Source organism: Sceloporus undulatus, chromosome 1, assembly GCF_019175285.1.
Source record: "Sceloporus undulatus isolate JIND9_A2432 ecotype Alabama chromosome 1, SceUnd_v1.1, whole genome shotgun sequence".
NCBI classification, from domain to species: Eukaryota; Metazoa; Chordata; class Lepidosauria; order Squamata; family Phrynosomatidae; genus Sceloporus; species Sceloporus undulatus.
Window position 1 is genome coordinate 287,737,849 of NC_056522.1, and position 21,004 is coordinate 287,758,852.

At 39.3% G+C, this 21,004-nt stretch overlaps 1 protein-coding gene across 1 annotated transcript in view; it reads left to right on the plus strand.

Annotated features, from left to right (window-relative positions):
- The window catches only part of KIF18A (kinesin family member 18A), a 66,960-nt gene that overhangs the window by 26,873 nt on the left and 19,083 nt on the right, over nt 1-21,004 (plus strand). The window contains exons 10-11 of the mRNA XM_042459579.1: nt 1,011-1,175; nt 5,262-5,500. Of these exons, the coding sequence (XP_042315513.1) occupies nt 1,011-1,175; nt 5,262-5,500 (404 nt within the window). The remainder of the gene's footprint in view (nt 1-1,010; nt 1,176-5,261; nt 5,501-21,004) is intronic.

The following is a 21,004-nucleotide window of genomic DNA, read 5'->3' on the forward strand; positions in this document are numbered from 1 at the left end:
GTCCAGAAGTCACACCAAAGCCACACTCCAGCCCTAAGGACTAGAGCGTGACTTTGGTGTGTCTTCTGGTCTCTTAGGACGCATGCATCATTGAAACATCATACCTCCACTGTGACTCGAAGCAGCTTTATTTTGGCTGTCTGTAACAGGCCATAGTCTGTTTTTAGATGCTTTTTATTTTTACTATTTTTGAACTGATGTTTTAAATCATTTTGATCATATTAAAATGTATATTGATTGTAATTATATATATATTTTTGAAAGTTTAATTATATTTCAGTGATTTTGATATACCTATACTTCATTCATTTACGTTTGTAAACCATATCGAATCACAGTTTTGGGGTGAAAGGCAAGCTATAAATAAAATACCTAAACAATTGTCTGCATGTACAGAGATATACATGTATAGAGCTCCTCTAATAATAATAATAATAATAATAATAATAATAATAATAATAATAATAATAATGTTTTATTTATAGACCGCTATTCCGCTTTGATCATAGCGGTGTACAAGTAAAAAATTGCAATGAGAAATACAAAGTACAATCAAAATATTTTAAAAAGAAATAATTGATATTAATTAAAAAAAAGAATGTTGTCTTCCAGGCGAGGCCTGTTGTTGCTGGCCTGCCTCTCTCCCCCTCAAGATGGTGGTCAGGAGGAGGGCTCTTTGTCTTTAGGCCAGGCCTCTCTCCCCCTAAAGATGGTGGTCAGGAGGAGGAAAGTACCTGATAAGGCAGTATTCCTCCTTGAGTGTAGGAGCTGTGGGTTGATAGATTTTTAAGATGGATTTGGGGGTGGGGTGGTGGTGGTGGTCCAGATCTGAAGACAAATTCTAGCCACAACATCATGGCTAAATGTTTGATGCAAGAGTGCATCCACAATGTTTATATACATTGAACTGTGTCAGTATTAAAAGATTAATGTGTTCCATCATTACTTGTGGGCTGTTTATTGAAACATAAATATTTCTATTTCTGAAGTAGCAGGATTCTTATTTGCAGAATGGCTATATACATGTTTAATATAAAATCAATTCTCTTGAAGGAGCTTTGTAAAGATCTGCAGTGCTACCATTTGAAGTTAGAAGTTAAAGATCTGAAAAGGCAGATTAACTATATGAGGACTCTAGCATCCTTACAAGAGCAGCAATACAGACAGACAGAAAAGTAAGTCTGTGTTGAAATGCCTTGTTTTTTTCCTATTTAAAGAATGTTCTAGATGTACATATACTGTATATACTCATGTATAAGTCTTGACATTTAGGTTAAAAATCGTAGATGAACATGGCTAATCGTACACGAATATGGTAATATGATTAACTATTTTTTCTGTATTTATGGGTGTGAAATTTGAAATGAAAGTGTTTGTTTTTCCACTGATCTATTCCACAAAGAAGATAGTTATACTTAATACTTATTTATATCCCGCTCTTCAGCCAAGGCTATCAGAGTGGCTTACAGTTTCTTATTTAGACATTTTCCTGCCCTCAGGCTTACAATCTAAAAAGACAAAACACAAAAGGAGAAGGGAATGGCAGTAAGGAAGGGCAAAAGTCCAGCAGATCTGCTCTCCCTTGGAGGCCTGTTGGAGCTGCCTTGCCTTTCTCTCCTTCAAGATGGTGGATGAAGGAAGGGCCTTCTTCTTTCAGGCAAGTCCTGTTGGAGCTGCCTTGCTTTTCTCTCCCTCAAGATGGTGGATGAAGGAAGGGCCTTCTTAGTTCTTTCAGAGAACATCTATGGCCTGTTACAGACAGCCAAAATAAAGCTGCTTTGAGTCACAGTGGAGATATGGTGTTTCAATGATGCAGAGTCCAGAAGTCGCACCAAAGCCATGCACCAGCCCTAAGAACTGGAGCGTGGCATTGGTGTGGTTTCTGGACTCTTAGGATGCATGTATCATTGATACACCATACCTCCACTGTGACTCGAAGCAGCTTTAGTTTGGCTGTCTGTAACAGACCACTGGTATCTCTGGCAGTTTTTAAATTCACGTGACCAACCACTTCATCTTTCTCCTGCTGTTCTCCAGCAAGTGACATTTAGAGGCAAGTGACTGCTAAATTCAGAAGTAATAGTCATCATTGCTATTAGCTATTGCCTTATCCTCTCTGAGTTTGTCTAGATCCTATTTTAATATTCTTTAAGTTGATGCCCATTACATCTTCTGGAAGCAAAGTCTTTAGCTATAATTTTGAAATGAATGAAGATGTATTTCCTTTTGTGTGTCCTTTTGGGGGGCGAAGCAGAGCCGCTGGAGCAGCCTCTGGCTGCTCCAACCCCAATCATCCAGGAACTGGGCTGACCAGATGGCTTCTTCTGGAAGCAGGCTACTGCTGCAGTCCCAAATGAGCCGCCAGTGGGAACGGTTTTTTAACACTCCTTTTGCCAGTGGCTTCCGGCCAATCTGTGGGGTGTGCATCATCTGCACGTCATGCCACCAAAGCAGCCAGAAGCTGCACATTTCAAGTGCTTTCACAGTTTCTAGGAAGATACCATCATTATAACTAGTATTTGCAGTGAGGGCTGTCCTCTCTTTCTGAGACCTACTGGTTCACTGGTTCTTCTTCATGGTTACTGTAACTCACGCATGTGAGTCATTCTGCACCTGTCCAGAGAACACTGAAAGAGTCTAGAGCTAAACAAAGGTCTTTGGCGGATCCCCACTCCTCAGTACTGAGCATGCACACTGAAACTCCCATTAATTCCCTCAGTTCCTTTTCATCTGCTGCAGTAGCAACAGCATGTTGGAATATCTCTGCTTCTGATCACTTTGTGGACTAACATTTTTGTCTTTCGGTTCTTCATTTTTCCCCCCTCTGCTCTTTTTCCTCTTCTGTACTCTTGTTCTCTTCTATCTGGTACTCTCCGTTTATTCATTGCTTCCATTCTGTGGGCTGTTACGCTCATGATATCACACCATTCTTTGATGGCATCTAAGCCTTTCTTTCAAAAATGTTTGTGGGAATAAATACCTAAGTCAGACAGCCACTCTTTGTGCCTGACTTTTTAGGGGAAGGCCACATAGTTGAAAAGTATGTTCATTGTCAACATTTCATTAAACAAGCCCTGATGAATCGCCTTTATTGATCAAGGTGTCTGAAATGGCAGAGTCTCTCCAGGCTCCATTAACACCACCCCCTTCTTTCAGCTTGAGAAACTGACAGCTGTTACAGAGCAGACTGCCTCATGTTTGAGCCCTTTACTGACAGCCTTGGAACAGACTTCAGTCTGAAACAGACTTCAGTCCTGCCTTCAAAAGTTCATTCATTCTTGACATCGGCTGATGCTTTCATTAATGTTCTGATGCTCATCATGACAAGAAGACAATGAAGAAGGGAAAGAGTAAACAACTCTTCCCACTTTGATCTCAGGTTCTTTTGGGAAACACACCTTCACCGTCTGTTTGCATACATGAACAGGGCTGCTATGACATACTCAAGGTGCCAGCTTCCTCCTACAAATTTGGTTACAGTAGAGTCAGAGTTGGAGAGGGTTTGTCACTCTGACTCTGTCTACAAGTGAAACCAGCATCTTTTATGCCAATCCCTATGCTTACTTCCCTGTTGGTGGTTGCAAGATAGCTTGGGGAACACCTTCTGTTATACCATCCACATCCAGAATGCTGAGAATCTATACAAAGTAAGTGAGCAAAATTTCTCTTTCCTCTTGAAGCACCTACCTATGAAATCCACCATCATGGAATTTTTGCAGGAGAGAAATAGGGATTTCATAACACCCCCCCCCCCCCCCACACACACACGCTGACAAGGAGGGCCATAAGCTTAACATGATTGACATGAAGGTCTATTCTATAGCTACTCTGTCCTTATAGATTGTGAAATATCAAGCCTACATGGGTTTTATAGGAGAAGATCACCCCACTACTTGACAAGCTTCCTTAGGAAGATTGTAAATCAGCCCATACTATTCGCACAGAAGCCCATAAGCTTGCTGCCCAACAGATCTTGACAGTCAGACACCATGCTGACTGTGAGGCCTTGGCAGGTTCTGTTGCACTTCACCATCATGCCTGGCTCAGGTCTTCAGGTGTGGCATTCGAAGCCAGGGTGACTGTGGAAGATCTTCCCTTTGATGAAAAAGGTTTATTCTATGAATCTACGGTTGACAAGTTTGATTAAATTCATAAACTGAAGACCATAGTCAAGAAGATTTGCTGCTGCTTCTTTGTCTCCTCCTCCTCTTGCTTCTTCTTGTGCAGTTTGGACTGGCTCAGGGGGCTTACGAAAGACCACCCTCTAACTTTTCCCATTCACCCTTCTCTTCAAAGAAAACCTCTTATCAACATAAATCGGCAGGCTACTTAAAGGCACGTATGCACACACTCAGTCCACAAAGTCATATGCTAAAATAACACGGCTAGCCTTAAAAAGTGACTTTTCCTTCCCTTTTCATACTTAAAGAGACTAACACTGGCTATTAATATTTAGGTGAGAAACTTTCCAAATAAAACAAAGGCTGCATCTGCACTGCAGAAATAATCCAGTCTAACGCCATTTTAACTAGCATGGCTCAATGCTATGGAATTCTGGTAATTTTAATTTGTTGTGGCAACAGAGCTCTTATACAGAAGGCTAAAGAAAGCTACAATTCATGGAAAACTACAGTTCACGGAATTCCATAACACTGAGCCATGGCAGTTAATGTGTTAAACTGGATTATTTCTGTAGTGCGGATACATCCCTTTTTAACCATGTTTTAAACTGGTCATTTTATTTGCTATGTGTTATATTTAAAATCTTTATTGTTATAAATTGCTTTAATCTGCTTATATTGGTTTTTATTTGTATATTGCCTTGACTTCTCGTGATATCAAATGAGATATCAATATTTGGAGGAAGAGGATAGGGGCAGCAGTGAATGCTCAGGAGCTGCCGAAACAGTTTTTTGGTATTTCTCTGCTGCTACTATGCATTATCCTAAAAAGTGCCTAACTGACATGTCAGACTGCTACACCAGAGTAAATCACTAGAAAGAGTCTAGCCAGTTTGTAATTAGCCTGTGCTGCCTAACGTGGGAAATATGCATGCCTTGTGTTATTCCAAAAGAGTGAAATTATTTGAATCCTTTACCTCCCTCATAGTAATATTTGTGTAAATATTCTAGGTACAGAATGTGTATGTGTTCACACATACATGCTAGTTACTTAAATAAAATTTACATGATAACAGGACACAATGTTCCCTTAAATGTATAACTATATTACTGTTTTTCTTCTCTCTCCCCTCCCCCCAGAATGCTAAGTGCCGCTCTTCCAGTTCTAAGAAAGCAATATGTTAATCTCAAAAATGCAGGATTAGCAAATGGTGTCACTGAAGATGACTTCAGGGAGTTTGAACAGCTAATTCATAGAGAGAAAGCTGTAGTTTGGGCTGATCAGATGGGTGAGGAAGAACCAAAACAAAATGATCAGCCAATGATGTCTGCTGTCATGGCATTTCCGGAACTTGTGAGCTATCAGAATACTCCTTGCCGTAAGTACATAACAGCCTTTCTGTGTATAAAAAGTATATTTCATAGAAAACTATTCATTCAGGAACAGATTAATAGTCACCAAATTTAACTAATGCAAATGCATCCTAAATTTTAGACTTTCATGTGGTGTTAACAGTGGCACAATCACTACCTATGCACAGAAGAAATAAATCACCCTTCCCCAGTTTTCCAGACACTTTCACTAACATCTTGCATTGGCTCCAGACAGTATGCCCACTAGTCAGGGATGGTGAGAGTTGTAGGCCAAAACACCTGAAAGAATCCATGTTGTGGAAGTCTGTGCTAGCTGTTACGGACATTCTGTAAAAATGTTTTATTAACTAAAAAGTGCAGTCCTAGAGAGAGACCTAAAAAATCTTCCTGTCGACTGACCACATTAGGGTATCATGATTCAGTTTTCCCCAGTAACTCCTGATTCTCAGCTGACTGTTGTGTTTTCCCTCACCAATGATTCTGCTCTTTGGCTGGTACAATAATTAAAGTGAAGTTTTGTTTTTGAAGATGGGAGGAAGCTGGAGGCACAGATTCCCCAGTTTCTGTTTCTGCACTTGGTTTTCACCCTCTCTTGCTTTTCTTGCTACAGTCTGCCTTGGTACAGCAAACTTATCTCAGAATGAGAAACATCCTGACATTATTGGGACCAACACTGAGGAATGTGTTCCCTACTTCCATTTCTAGGTAGCTGAGGAGGGAATGGTGGTAGACAGAAAGCAAAGAGTAATATCTAGGGAAAGGGAAAGCCATACCATTTTGTAAATTGAAAATTTCTTGAATTGTATGTCCAAGCAGATGACCTGTCTGTAAACTGTGAATGTGGTGGTCCTTTTCCTTGTTAGCTGAATTTTGGTGGAGAAGGGACAGTACTAATTGTAGGAACCTGTACACCTTTTATATCTTCTCCATTCATCCAGAATTGGCAACCACTCTTTGGGCGTGTTTCCCTGTCTTCCTTTGACCACCAGTCCACTTTTACACAGATACTAGTGATGGAGAGGAGGAACAGACTTCCTCAGTGCCACATATCTCCTATCTTAGTAGAGGCATAAAACTACTAGTACTGTTACTTTATCTTGAAAAGACTTGTTGTGTTAAGGCAAGACTGCAAGTGCAAAAAAAAGGTAGCAGATAGATAAGGAAATATTAGAGTGTGTGTGTCAGGGTCCACCTCAGTAACTGAAAACTGGAGAAATAGAATCTTCTTTCTTGCTTTCGTTCTTGCTTTCTTTGTTTTTTAAAGTCATATTTAAGGTCCTAGCAGGATTCAAGGCCTGGCCAGTGATGGCACAAGGATACCTTCCCCTAAAAAAAACCAAGGAAATTACATCAGCACACAAAAGTTGACTCTTTCTTTTATAGTGGTTGCAAATTTATCATTGACAATGCCTTACAAAAATGTCAGTTCTAGGCTAGGCATTGAAGTGAGTGAATCTGTATATACAGGGCTCCCCCGGGTTATGAAAATAATTCGTTCCGCCGCCGCTTTCGTAACCCGAAAGGCTTCGTAAGCCGAAAAACCCTTAGGCGCTAATGGGGAAAAGCCGCGATTTGGTGTGAAATAGCGCCGAAAAGCACCAAATTTTTTTTCGTAACCCGAAAAAACATTCGTAACCCGGAACAGTTTTTTTAAATACATTTTTTTCGTAACCCGGAAATTTCGTAACGCGGCGCATTCGTATCCCGGGGTACCAGTGTAGTTTTGTTCCAGATCATCAAAAGAGGAGGGGAATGTTGGCACAAGTCTTGATCCAGATAATCATTTAGAGAGATCTCTGCACATTAATGCTTCATTACCATCCTTTCTGAATTCCTCTGGAGTTTAAAAGCTGCTTCTCATTGTAATAACTGAGAGGCAGCAGCTGTCTTGGAATGACAAGCAAGGCTCCCCCCTAATGGATAGGAGCCATTTGTTAACTCTGATTGAATTTAACTCTATTTGTAGGTACAACAATACACTTATACTCAAAACTAAAAATAATGACCACTGACTTCATATAAAAGCTAAAAGATTTTGCATCAAAATTGTATGATGCCTATCTATAGAAAATATAAAATATATTTTTGTAAAATTTGTTTAAAACCAATCAGTGGTTACCACCTTTTTATTCAGAAAACTTGGTTATATACAGTTGTTCGCAGGAAGGAGAGTTGGTGGTGTTGGGGTTGTACCTCTGAAGCTGGTGATTTTTAAGGGAACTTTGATATTCTATAATTCAAGGAAGGTCAACCACTGAATAGAATTTCATCACAGATGAAGGAACTACTCTGAAGCTGAACACTGATAACCAAACTTCCCTGAATGCTTCAACATAATTCTGTTTCTCAGCAAAGCCCACGGGCAGGGATTTTTGGGATGTGCTACAGAGATGTAAAATTTCCAAAAATTTTGAAGCCTGGGGGGAAATGATTTGTTTTTCCCTCCCCCTTGGAAAAAAATGAAATCTTTAGTAAAATTGAAAATTGTGATATTAATCTGCTTTACATATTGAAAGGTACTTTGTTATTTCAGGAAAATAAAATGTATTATGTACAGTGGAGCCTTGCCTTACGCGGGGAATCTGTATGGAGAGGGTGCACTGTACATGGTATAATACAATTATACAGTTTTGCTTGGCATAAAATTAACATGCTTGGTATGGTAAATGTGTACTATAAACAATAATTACAAATATAAAATGTTTTTAAAAAATTCTCTGTTACGAACAGAACTACAAGATCCAGAAACCATAAGGAAGCTTTTTTGTTCTGTTAGGGGCTGAACAGACAGTCCGTAAGGAGTGGCTTGAAGCCACCCCGACAAAGCTGGATTGGCGCTGTGGCAACCACACACCACAGCCCAAAGAGCTGCTCCTATTGGGTGGATTGAAGACATCCCACCACAGCTTCAGCCGGCTTCCAGCCGGCTTGGAGGCATGTGGTATCTAAACCCTACATCCCCCAGTCGCCCAGAAGCTGCCCAGCATGTAATCGCCAATGCAATTTCTGGGGCGACTTGGGGGCGTGGCACGTATAAACACCATGCACCCAAGCCAGCTTGGCTGAAGCTGCCAGTCTGTTCTGGCCCTAAGTTTATTAAAAACAGACCCAAAAAAATCAACATTAGGAAAACTGAGTGAAAGCATTCCATAGTTCTCCATAATGTGAACCTGGCATAAAGCATTAATTCCCCTAAAAAGTATAGAGAAGAAGAAACCAAGAACAAGAATTGCCATGATCAGATCCTGTAAATTGTCTAACATTCGTGTTGCTGTTCCATAGCATAGTTCTAGAAACAGTTTGGAGGGAGTACACATACAAACAACTTGTCTATAATGTTTTGTTCATCATTCTAAAAGAAAAAGATCCATAATCTGATTTTTCCAATTTTTGCTGGAAATAAAGTTGTGAGGATAAAAAACTGGGGAGGGGTCCAAATTGTTCCTGGTCCTCATCCCCCCCCCCCCCGGGCATTTACCTCTCCCATTCTAGAATGCACTCTCAGTTTCAAATGGAGCAACGGTAAGGCCAAACATTATGTTCCAGGGTTGTCTACAATAACTGAAAGGCAAATAAGCTTTTGTGGAGGCACACATTTTCAAAACCTGTTTTTGTAAGTACTTTGGAAATACTTACATTAGTTCCATTCATGGAGGCTCTGATAGCTCAAAGAGGCTTCTATGGATGAAAGGAACCGTTGGATACAACTCCTGCTATCTAATCCTGGATAAGAAAATACCCTATCATGAACAAGAGAACAACTGTGCTCCTAGAAGGGGTCGGTGCTTTGTTCTATTCTGGTTTTGCTTATAGATCCACCACAGAATATGTGATTAGTTACAGAAATTGTTTCGTGAGAGAACTCATTCTTGTCAGGGCAGGAGCTTGGTGGCTATTAGAAAGAGCTGGTCCATCTAAAATCTAAATCTAAAATAAGCAAATTTTCCAACAGTGCTTTCTATTGATCCCATCACACCTTTTTGGTTCATTGATTTTTATTTTTAGTCATTTGCTTTAGTTCATAATCTCTTCAAGATGTTGGACAGGAAATGGGGTTTTGTGCACAGAGGCAGAAAAACACTGGCCACCTGTTACACAGTGGTCATTATTTCTTATTTTACAATCCATATTTCACTTATAGCATAATTGCATGGGCTTTACTTGTCAACACAGCAGCAATGCTGTTTCCAAATTTTTCCCATTTTCTTGGCACTAGACTGTGGGCACTAAACTCAATTTATTGATGAATTTACAGACACTAAATAAAGTGTATGTACACAATATAATATTTACATTTAAATAAAAATATACAAACACATATGTGCACAATAATTTATAAATATGTCTGTTAAAATGTTTCAGATACCTTACAACATTCTCCATATTTGGATAACCCAATTATAATGTTTCATTTATGTTCAGTATAAAGTATTTCTACAATATTCTTTTAATAAAATAACATGTATCTTGGGAATCAAACAGGAAGAATGTGTGTGCATTAGCTCAGCTTGCTAGCATATGTAGTATACTGCTTTGTTCACATGTGCAGATTGATTCTTAAGAGTAAGTAATTTGGAAGTTTTGGGGGGGTTTTGCTAGTGTCTTCCTCTTCATAAGAACTATAATTATGTCCATAAATGCTAGCTATATTATCTAGTATCAATAAAGCCATCTAATGTTAATATCTTGGTGAATAATGACTTACTTCATGGCAAGTTCATAATATTTAGTGTTGTTTACATCTCTTCATTACCATGCAATGCACATTAAAGGTAATAATAGGATGTGGCATTTATAAAATAAATGTTGGGTAATTCAACTTGTCACGTGTGACATGTAGCCTCCTACCCACCCTGAAAAATATTTACTGAAATGCTAGAATTGTTTCTGGAAGCTTCCAAACGTGTGAATTGCCCTTTAAAGCAAGGTGTTCATGCATTTTCTTCTCCAAAGGGTCTTTTCAAAAAAAGAGAAGTAGACTTCCAGCCACTTCTGAGCAAAAGACTGATCCCACAGCATGCCCACCCACTCCGATATAAGCATTTCCTAAACTCCTGTGTGTAGTTCCAACATGCTGTGTAGCCTGACAGAAACATCTGATTGGCCTACTTGCCACCCATCCCCAGTGTTCCTTTTCCTGACAGCTTACTCTTTCTAGGTAAGTTTCAAAAGCAGATCCTCAACAAATCCACTCAACAAAGAATATCCCTAAAACGAGGAAAGGACTCTCATCAGCACAAAGTTACACAGATTTCTCTTGAAATTTGAGAAAGCTTGGAAAACAGCATCTAGGACACAGAAGAAAATTACATTGGTAGTACGGGTTGAGTCTCTCTTATCCAAAATGCTTGGGACCAGAGATGTTTTTGGTTTCGGATTTTTTTGGATTTTGTCATACCTGTATTTGCATATGCTTACATAATGAGATATCTTGAGGATCTAACACTAAATCTAACACTAAATTCATTTATGTTTTATCTACACCTTATACCTAGATCCTGAAGGTAATTTTATAAAATATTTTTAATAATTTTGTGCATGAAACATTTTTTTGTTTTGTATATTGACCCATCAGAAAGCAAAAGTGTCACTATCTCAGCCACCCATGAAAAAAGTTTTGGTTTTTGGAATATTTTAGAATTCCCAAGAAGGGAGACTCAACCTGTACTTTTTACACTGAGCGTGGGGGCAGGCAGAAATCATGTGGAAGACTTTTGTTACTTCAGCCTGTTCCACAGTATAATATGATACCAACCTCCCAGGGGAAGGGTTGCAGAAAGCACAAATAGCAGTTCATATTAGACCAATCTCATACTTGTGGGTTACTTCCATGAACTGATCATTCCAGGAAAAAAGAAGGTTCTTCTCTCTGCCCCATCTTTCTTATTGCTCTAAAGGGAAATCCCCCCCCAAAAAAAAAAAGTGGTGCAAGGTTTAGACTAAATCCTTTTTGCATGATATTATGGGGGGGGGGTAATCAAATCTGCTATATTAGAATTCAGAACCATTTTGAAGGCTCTGTGTATTCTTAGAAGAGGGATAATATGTATGGTGGCAGCAAAGACAATAGAAGGCCTGATAGCTAAAATCGTCTTCTGCTACCATTCCTCCTTCAGTCCTGCTTCAACTATGTACACACACTGCCTCCACAAAATGTAAGCCAAGGATGTGGAAATCTCTCTGGGCGCCCATTTTACATACTACCCCAAGCCTGCAGGAGATCCCCAAAGGCCTCCCGCCCCACTGTTTAAAATAAAAAATTTGAGTCAGTTCCTAAGTAAAAATATCTTTCCCTGAATTCTCCACAAAATGTTGTGATTTGGAAAAATCTTTCAGTTTTGTAGTTTCAGGGCCAGGGTTCCTGCCATACAATTTAACTGTTCCTTTAATTACAAAGCAAAAGGCACGGGGGGGGGGGGGGGGGGGGGGGGGGGGGCAAGTATTGAAATAAAAAAAAAAAAGAGGGGGGGGGGGGGGGGGGGGGGAGGTGGTAGAGCAGGCAATGTATGTAACAGAACATACATTGAATGGAGGAGTTGTTCAGGTCCACAAAGGTGTATTTTTACTCAGTCTGGTATTTACTGAATTGATTTTTTTAATTAGTTGTCTTATTTCATTTAGAGTATAAGGGTGGATTACAAACTGCTAAGAAGCTAGTTTCAGTGTAGCATGGAACATGACTGCACGAACCGTGTGGCCCCACACAGAAGTGCTGTTTTTATCATTGGTTCCTTCTTTGTTTTTGTCTACCTCGTAGAGGTGATGGCCCTTGAGGTCCTTTCCAACTTATAATTCTGTGAAAATACTCCAGAACCATGAGTAAGGAAGTTGTGGAGGTTGCAATGGGAAGTAGTGTCACTTTAGCCCATCCTCCACTGCAGAGCCCAGGTTGCTCCATCAGTGGAAGGAGCTTTTCCATTTGCAGTGAGGTATCTCTGGATTTCAGCCCCATATCAATTTTGATAATAAAGCAAAAACAAATGTCAAAAGCACCACTTGCATTTTGTTTTGAATGCTAATAAAGAAGGGCAACTGTAAAATAGACTAGATATTTTGGTTGGAAAAATGAATAAAAATATAGAGCATTTAAATCATGAGTAATGTGTATGGTTTTTTCAAAACAAAACAGGGTAGACATTTGCATCATTGATATTCATGGCAATGGCATAAACCAGACTTCCTTAACCTTTTCTGGCTCATAGACCACTTTGAGAATCTGATGAAGGCTATGGGCCTCATCCTGAGGCGGGGGAAATACCTTAGCGCCATTTTCAAAGTAACAGCAACGAAACTGAAGGACAAAAATAACTGTTTCTCTTAGTTTTTGCACCCCTTGAAGCCATCTGGGTCTCAGGTTAAGAGCCCCCAGCATAAAATGATTTAGGTGGAAGCGGGAGAAAGAACAATTCTTAATGAACAAATCACCAATGTAATGAAATGTAAGCTTAACTGTAATGAATCTCAGCAGGAGGGAGCTAGTTAGGCTGGGTACCAAGAATGTCTGCAACTTAACTGCTGTAGAATGTGAAGCTACATTAGCTCCAACCTGTAATTACAGGCAAGATGTTGTTAAGAAAAGAATTAAATCTTCCAGTGGTATGGCAGCAGATCTCTAGTCAATCTGAGTGTACATGTGTGATGTGAGAGAGTGTGCAGAGACCTACTAAGGTATAAATATATGCAAATAATTTTCTTGTCCAGAAAATAAGAAAGATTTAAGTGTATGTCACTTATATTTACAGTACACTTCATATACTTACACTTTGTAAGGCATTCCTCTTTTAATATTACCCGAGTTAGGTAAATTTTGGTGACTCATTCAATAGTGATGAAAGAAACGCCAGTCACTATAGATCTTGGGTTCTTTCACTTTACAACTCTAACACTAGGATTCCCCATTAACAACCATGACTGTATCCGGTGGGATCCTGAGGTTTGCAGTTTTGCGAGGCTTTAGAGCTCATAGGTTGAGAATTCTAAATACCCTTCCATATACTGCAAATCCTAGGATTTCATAGACTTGTTGCCATAAGAGTTAAAAAAGAATCCTGGTGGTATGAATGTGTTGTATGAAAGAGCCTCTTGTGGCTGCTGTCTTTGTATATCCTGTCCAGATTAAATTATGGTCTCAATTTGTCAGTCTGTTTTCTGGATGGAAGGTATGGCTTAGGGAACAGGGGAAATGTTTGGTCAGGACCTTGTCTGATATAGTTTGGAAATGCTTTTGTAAAACATAACCTTAAGCAGCAGGTAAATATTCACCAATTGGGAATATTTTACAAAAAGGGCTTTTACAAAAATCAGTTTCTGGGATGTTTGGTTTTAAAATTCTGTTGCATCCAAATGTGTGTAGTGATTTTGCCCAGTTTCTTTTGTACAGTTAAGATTTTTTGTACTGCTTTATTGGAAATTCTAATAAAATTGTAAGATTAAAATTTCCAGAAACCTGCTAAATGGTGCACAGACACTGCAGAGGCTTGACTGGGGCAGTTTATTATTCTAGCTTCAGGAGAGACTGGGCAGGGCCTGATGAACTGACTGTGAGTAAGACTAGAGACTTAGGTAGTACTGGAAGGTACAGACAAAGTGGTCCTATAATAGTCTTGTCAAGGAAGATAAGGATGAGAGCAGGAGACAGAACAAAGGCACCAGGTGATCTTAAAGGGAGAAAACATCCCCACCACCATTCCCTTCTCCTTTTGTGTCATGTCATTTTAGATTGTAACTCTGAGGACAGGGAACTCTCTAATTAAAAAAAAAAGTAAGCCGCTCTGAGAGCCTTTGTTGCTGAAGAGCAGTGTATAAATACTCCAAATAAATAAATAATAAATAAATAAACTTCAAGATGGCAAAGAAGAGCAATGCCAAAACATGTGGTGGGGCAATTGAACAGCTATCATGAATTGACTAAGAAACCACTGGTACAGGGGTTATCAAGGAGGAGATGCTAGGATATTGGTTTCCAAGACTCTAAATGGGAGTGAGCAGAACGATAAAAACATAGAAGATTATCGCTCTGCATCCTTCCGTTCCGTTCTGAGGATGGAATGGAAGGAGCAGGGACGAGTGGGGGACGGATTTTACCGCACGCACCCATCCCTCATTCGTTCCATTCCCCTTCTCTTCCGTTCTTAATCTGTTCCAGAGGGGGAAATTTTTGAGAACTGTTCTAAACAGTTCTCAAAAAGCGTTCCCTCTGGAACAGAATGAGAAAGGAAGAGAGGGGGAACAGAACGAATGAGGGACGGGTGTGTGCGGTCAAATCCGTCCCCCACTCGTTCCGTTTCCGGCCGGGCCGGGCCGAGAACCCGGTGCGATAAAGTTCATAGAGTTGAAAGCAGTCCTATGGGCATCAGGTCCTGCCACCTGCTTAATGTAGGATCTGCAGCTAAAGCATTCCCAGCAGGTAGCTGTCCAGCTTCTTTTTGAAGACATCCAAAGAAGGAGACCACACCACCTTTCCAAGCAATTAATTCCATTGCCAAACCAAATTCTCTGGAGCAATCCATTATCCATTGTATGCCTGCAATCTGATCCCTAGTGCCTTTTCCTTTCCTGAACCCTGCTTACACCTCTGGGATTCCTTGCTCCATAGGTGATAGGAGTCTCTGCTGATAATTTTCAATGTAACTTTACTTGCATGAGAAATCAATGCACTGGTCTTGTAGTTATTGCAATCTTTTGTGTCACCTTTTTTGTGAATGGGAATGTATATTGATCATTTCCAATCTTTTAGCCATTGTCTCATTTTTCATATTTGTTGGCAGATTTTAGTTAGAACTAGAGTTGATTCTATCTATATGGATTGTAGCAATTCAATTGGAATATCATCCAATTGAAGTACACATGCAAATTGCCATGCCATTGAAGTAGCTTTCTGTGATAGCTTCAGCAGGTTAAGTGACAGTCACATGGAACTCAACAACAGTTTGATTTCTAACTTGCTCAAATGTGGTAGCTTGCTTCCCCAAACGTTTAAGGGTTTTAAGAGACTTTTCCTGCCCAAGGGAGTGGGGATGGAGTGGGCTATCCGTGGTGGGTGTGCTTGATTGAATCCACCCGCACTCCCTATCTTACCTCATTGGAGACTTCAAAGCTTTGTTAAAAAATTTTCAGTAGCTCTTGGATGTGAATAAGAGTTGAAACCTGTCTGTGGAATAACATTTGCTTTGCTTTTAAAACAACTTTGGTTTCATATAAATGACTTTTCCGAAAAGACAAAGAGGGGAAAAGATGGAGAGAGAGCTAACTTTTGGCTAAATGAGTGTGAGTTTATAACAGATTGCAAAATCATACACAGCTGTGGTATTTAACTCATGCCATTGAGTGCAGCATAAATTATTATACAAGTCAAGTAAAACACAAGTTCCAACTTAAGAGTGACATGCCAGGCTCATGTATAGGGTTTTGATTGATGGTGTGATCCATGCTCCCTCTATGTGTGAGATGTGTGCAACAACTCCACTTGCAGCCAAGCACTTGCTGGTATTTCTGTGAAGGAGAAGGTTCTTGGCATAGTTTCAGGTATCCCATTTTGTTACTTTGCTGTGCATTAGTAGAAGAGAAATCCATTTTTAAAGACAGAGGAAAGTATCCATTACTTCCTCTAGTGACCAGAATCAAAGCCAATTTATTACTGAGGAGAGCTAATTGCTAGGAATTCTTGTGACAGTCAAATTATTGACTTCAAACACAGGATTATCAGTTTCTCATTCTCTTACCTGTAAGTTTCATCACATACTTCATCAGTAATAAGGAGCCCTGGTGGCGCAGTGGTTAAATGCCTGTACTGCAGCCATTCACTCAAAATCACAAGGTTGCGAGTTCAAGACCAGCAAAAGGGCCCAAGCTCGACTCAGGCTTGCATCCTTCCGAGGTCGCTAAAATGAATACCCAGACTGTTGGGGGCAAATTAGCTTGCTTGCTAATTAGCTTACTTGCTGTTCACCGCTATGATCTTTGCGGAATAGCGGTATATAAATAAAACAAATTATTAAATTATTATTATACTGATGAATTGCTCTGCTTTGTTATTCTTGAGTAACTGAATGGCACCAATGCCCATGTTGCCATTCTTCAGGCTGCAAGCAGTTTTGTAGCTTCTTCACATTGCATTTATTGCCTTAAGAATGTCATTAAGTTGCCCAGTATAATAACGCCTTTGGGTCACATGAATATTAAATAGCCAAAATTCATTCACTAGGCAACATTTGCCTCTCAGAATTCCGTGAGTCAGACAGCTGTTAAAAGAATCAAAATTTATGATTACTGGAGTAATTGGATCAATCACTGGAAGCCCAGAAATGTTTATTGAAATGAATATATTAATATTTGATTTCACTTTAGCTGAACAACCTAGCAGACTTAATTTAACACAGATTCCAGAAATATCCCCTCATGCATGTATTAGCATGGGTTCTGGAAAAAGAAAAATCCCAACCCATTATATTTGTCCCAAACCAAATTAGAACTACTCCCATTCATCAATGTCTTTTTGACATAAATCCTACATTTGCAGGCTGTGACTCATGTTTGCTAAACACTACTTTCACACTTTTCACATTAGTTGATATCATGCTACCTCTTGCATTTGTATACTCACTACTTGATAAATTAGTTCCTTATTGGTGGAGATTTCATAGCATCACCAAGCTGTCCAAAGGTTCTTAATTGAAACAGATAGGATTCATTTGTTTGAATACTTTTGTGCTGAACTCCATTTTGTATGTCATAAGAAAAGCTTGCTAAAAATACATATTAGGATGCGCAGGATGTGCATGTTTACTCAGATGTTAATTAACACTGTAGGCAATGAAGCTTACTTCCAGGTAAATATGTAAAGAAATGTAGCCTTGAAATGAACAGTATTGTTTGCTCTCCCTCCCCCCGCCCATAGCACACTTAGTAGAAATTAAAAACAGATGGTAAAACTTTTTTTTGAATATTTAATGCCTAATTAATCAGCATGGGACTAAATGGAAAGATGTTGGTTCTTTCTGGTAGGTTGCATGTTGTGGTGCAACGTGAAAAAGATATGCAGAAAGCAAACATTTTTGTTTCTTGTCTGACTTTGCATTTCAGGTTTTCAGCCAACCTTCATGATCTAATTAAATACTGTGGGGTTGCTACTTGTTCAAATATCCAGCTGCATGTTATAAGAATATTGTTGGTAATGCAATGAAAACAATATTGTTGATAGTGTCAGAAGGATGGCTTAGCATTGCAGCTTTGAGTTTGAGCTGTTGAACCCCCGAAACCCTTCTTCAGTCATGCAGTTACTGGCTGCATTAGATGCAATGCTAGGTTATAGATTAGCAGTACAGGTGTAAGCCTGAGTGAGTTGAAAACTTTCAGACTTCCCTCTTTTTCTCTGGCAAAGACACAGAAAAGAATACAAACACATGTAACCAGTCATATACTTGCATGCACAGAGGCCAGTGCAAAAGTTAAGAGCCTTCTGAACATGACACAGTGTGGAACCTTGCCTGAGTAATTGGTTGTCATCCACCTAGCATGAAATGTTGATTAAATATATTGTCGCTGCCTTTTAGTTGTTTCTAACTAATTGTAACCCTGAAATAAGCCTATCACAGGGTCATCTTGGCAAGATTTATTCAGAAGAGGTTTGCCATTGCTTTTCTTTGAGGCTGAGAGAGTATAACAAGTCCAAAACCACCCAATGGGTTCCCATGGCTGAGTAGGATTTTCAATCCTGGTCTCCCAGAGTCCTACTCCAGTACCTAAACCATTATACACGCTGGTTCTCATAATCAATATTATACAAGATTTTTTTCCTAGTTAATTTCTGGAAGAGATTTTTTTCTAAAGCAGGAATGGGTATCATGTGGCTCTCCAAATGTTATCAGATTGTCTGTCTCAACATTCTTCAGCATTGAGTAGGGCTACTGAGTCTAATAGTATCTAGTGGTTTGAATGGTTCTCACCACAGTTTTTAAAGTTAATTCAACATTTTCCAGTCAGCTGCATAAAAGGGATTATGTTGATTTTGAAATGTTCCATGCCGTCAATATAACACAGTGACATTATGTTCTTTGGATACATGGTTTCTCCCTTATTTATATTAATCAGCTTTCTTGATTTTGAGAAATGAAAGCTGAGACTTGAATGCCAAGTATGCTTACTAGGATGTAGATACCAATGAGTGCATTAACATTTATTGAACAGTAAACATGTATATGACTGCAGTGAGAATCAATTATAAAACATGTATATATAACGTTCAGTCACCTGTTGATTTATGGACATGTCATGAACAGGGTTTTCTTAGGCACGAATACCCCAGATATGGTTTTGCCAGTTCCTTCTGAAATAAAGCCTACATCCAGGTGCTATTAAGCCATCTCCCTTTTTTGTACTGAAGTCAGTTACCCATGAAAAAATTCCAGCAAACAATAAGAGGGCAGATTTCTCTAAATCCAGTATGTAGGCAATTGTTAAGACCAGGATAAACCAGGATGTTCTTTCATTTTTCAAACAAACAATCATTTTATTGTATGTTTTGCTTTGGGTTTAGTTTTAATAACATCAGTAATTTCTGAACTTTGCTTACCTACTGACTTATATTTCTGCTACATAGAATCCCTGCAATCTGCTTTTTATTATTGTACTTGTAGTACAATATAAAATATGGCTCACTGTGAGGAAGTTCAACAAATTATTAATGCTAGCAATACTTTTTGTGTTCTCTACCTATTTGGTTTATAGTTTAAATGCTTACATTTACGGTTAATTTAAAAGTGGTTTCAGTACTTGGACTGGGAGAAGCTTCTAAAACTTGGCACCCTCACCAAAATATTTCTCTCTGACTTCCTTCCCAGTTGCTCTTAGGACATTTTGCAAAACCCCAGTGCCTTACAGTAAACAAACCTGTTTTTCCGTCCATAAGTGGAACCTCACTGCTATAATGTATGAAGGCAAATCTATCATCTGCCAACCGCTGCGTTTCCCCGAAACAGAAACTTTCACAGTAACACCTCATAAATTAATATTTTAAGATGTAACCCTGGTGGCGCAGGGATTAAATGCCTGTACTGCAGCCACTCACTCACAAACCATAAGGTTGCGAGTTCAACACCAGCAAAAGGGCTTAAGCTCGACTCAGGCTTGCATTCTTCCGAGGTTGCTAAAATGAGTACCCAGATTGTTAGGGGCAATTAGCTTACACTTTGTAAACTGCTTAGGGAGTGCTTAAGTGCACTGATAAGCAGTATAGAAATGTGCTTGCTATTGCTATTGCTGTTTAGGAAGTTTGGATTCCCAAGACAAAACATATTGTGGACATTTCAAAACAATGACTACAAAGTTGAAATGGCTGATGGCATTGGGTTTTGGAATGTCAGTGTTTTGAGGACAGAGCATTTGGTCTCTAGAGGTACAATATTTATTTTTGGAAGCTATAATGTATAAATCAGCAAATAATGGAATTAACACCAATAGGAATCATGAATGAGTGGGGAGGTGCACAGTCTTGTGTTGTTGTTACTACTACTATAGTGCACTCTTGGTATTTGCTGTGGTTTGGTTCTAGGATATCCTGTGGACACCAAAATCTGTAGATATTCAGGTCCTATTCTATACAATGTCATAGTGAAATGCTGTCCCTTATACAGTCGGCCCTTCTTATACACGGATTTTTTATACACGGATTTAAGCATACACGGTTTGAAAATGTTCCAAAAAAGTATGATGTTCCATTTTTTATTAGGGACACCATTTTGCTATGTCATTATACTTAATGGGACTTGAGCATACACGGATTTTGTTATATACGGGGGATCTTGGAACCAAACCCCAGCGTATAACAAGGATCCACTGTATAAAAAAAGCAAAATCTAGGTTTGTGTTTTGGCACTATTTTTAGGGGTGGGAGATATTTTCAACCCATGGATGGTTGATTCCATGAATGTAGAATCCATAGATAAGGAGGGCCGACTGCGTCATCATCGTCGTCAGTAGTAGTAGTATTTCTTGCCCTTTTCCCAATTAGGGACTCAAAGGGGTATTTATAAAAGACACGATTAAAAATTTACAAGACAAGATCTAAAATGAGATGAAAACTATTTTAAAAAATCAGATTAAAACATTCATCATTAAACAAACATACACACACAAGCACACCAATTAGCAATGTCCAGTGCATTGTGTAAAATAGCCCTATATGGTCACTCCTCAAATGCCTGCTGGAAATATCTGTACTGGTTTGTAGAAAGTAGGAATGGTGTCCGTCTAGCTTCTGTGGGAAGGGAATTCCAGAGCCTGGGATAGTCACTAGGCAGGCCCTCTCCTTTGTTCCTACCAAATGTACCTATGAGGATGGTGGGGCAGAGAAAAGGGCCTCTCCTGAAAGCAGATGCTGGTTCGTAAGGGAGAATAAGCCCTTCACATAAGAGCCATTTATGGTCAATGAGCCTTGGATATATGAGTCTTTCAATATTTCTATGATATACAGATACAACTCACTTAAGCAAGTGGATGTATGCCTGGGCATT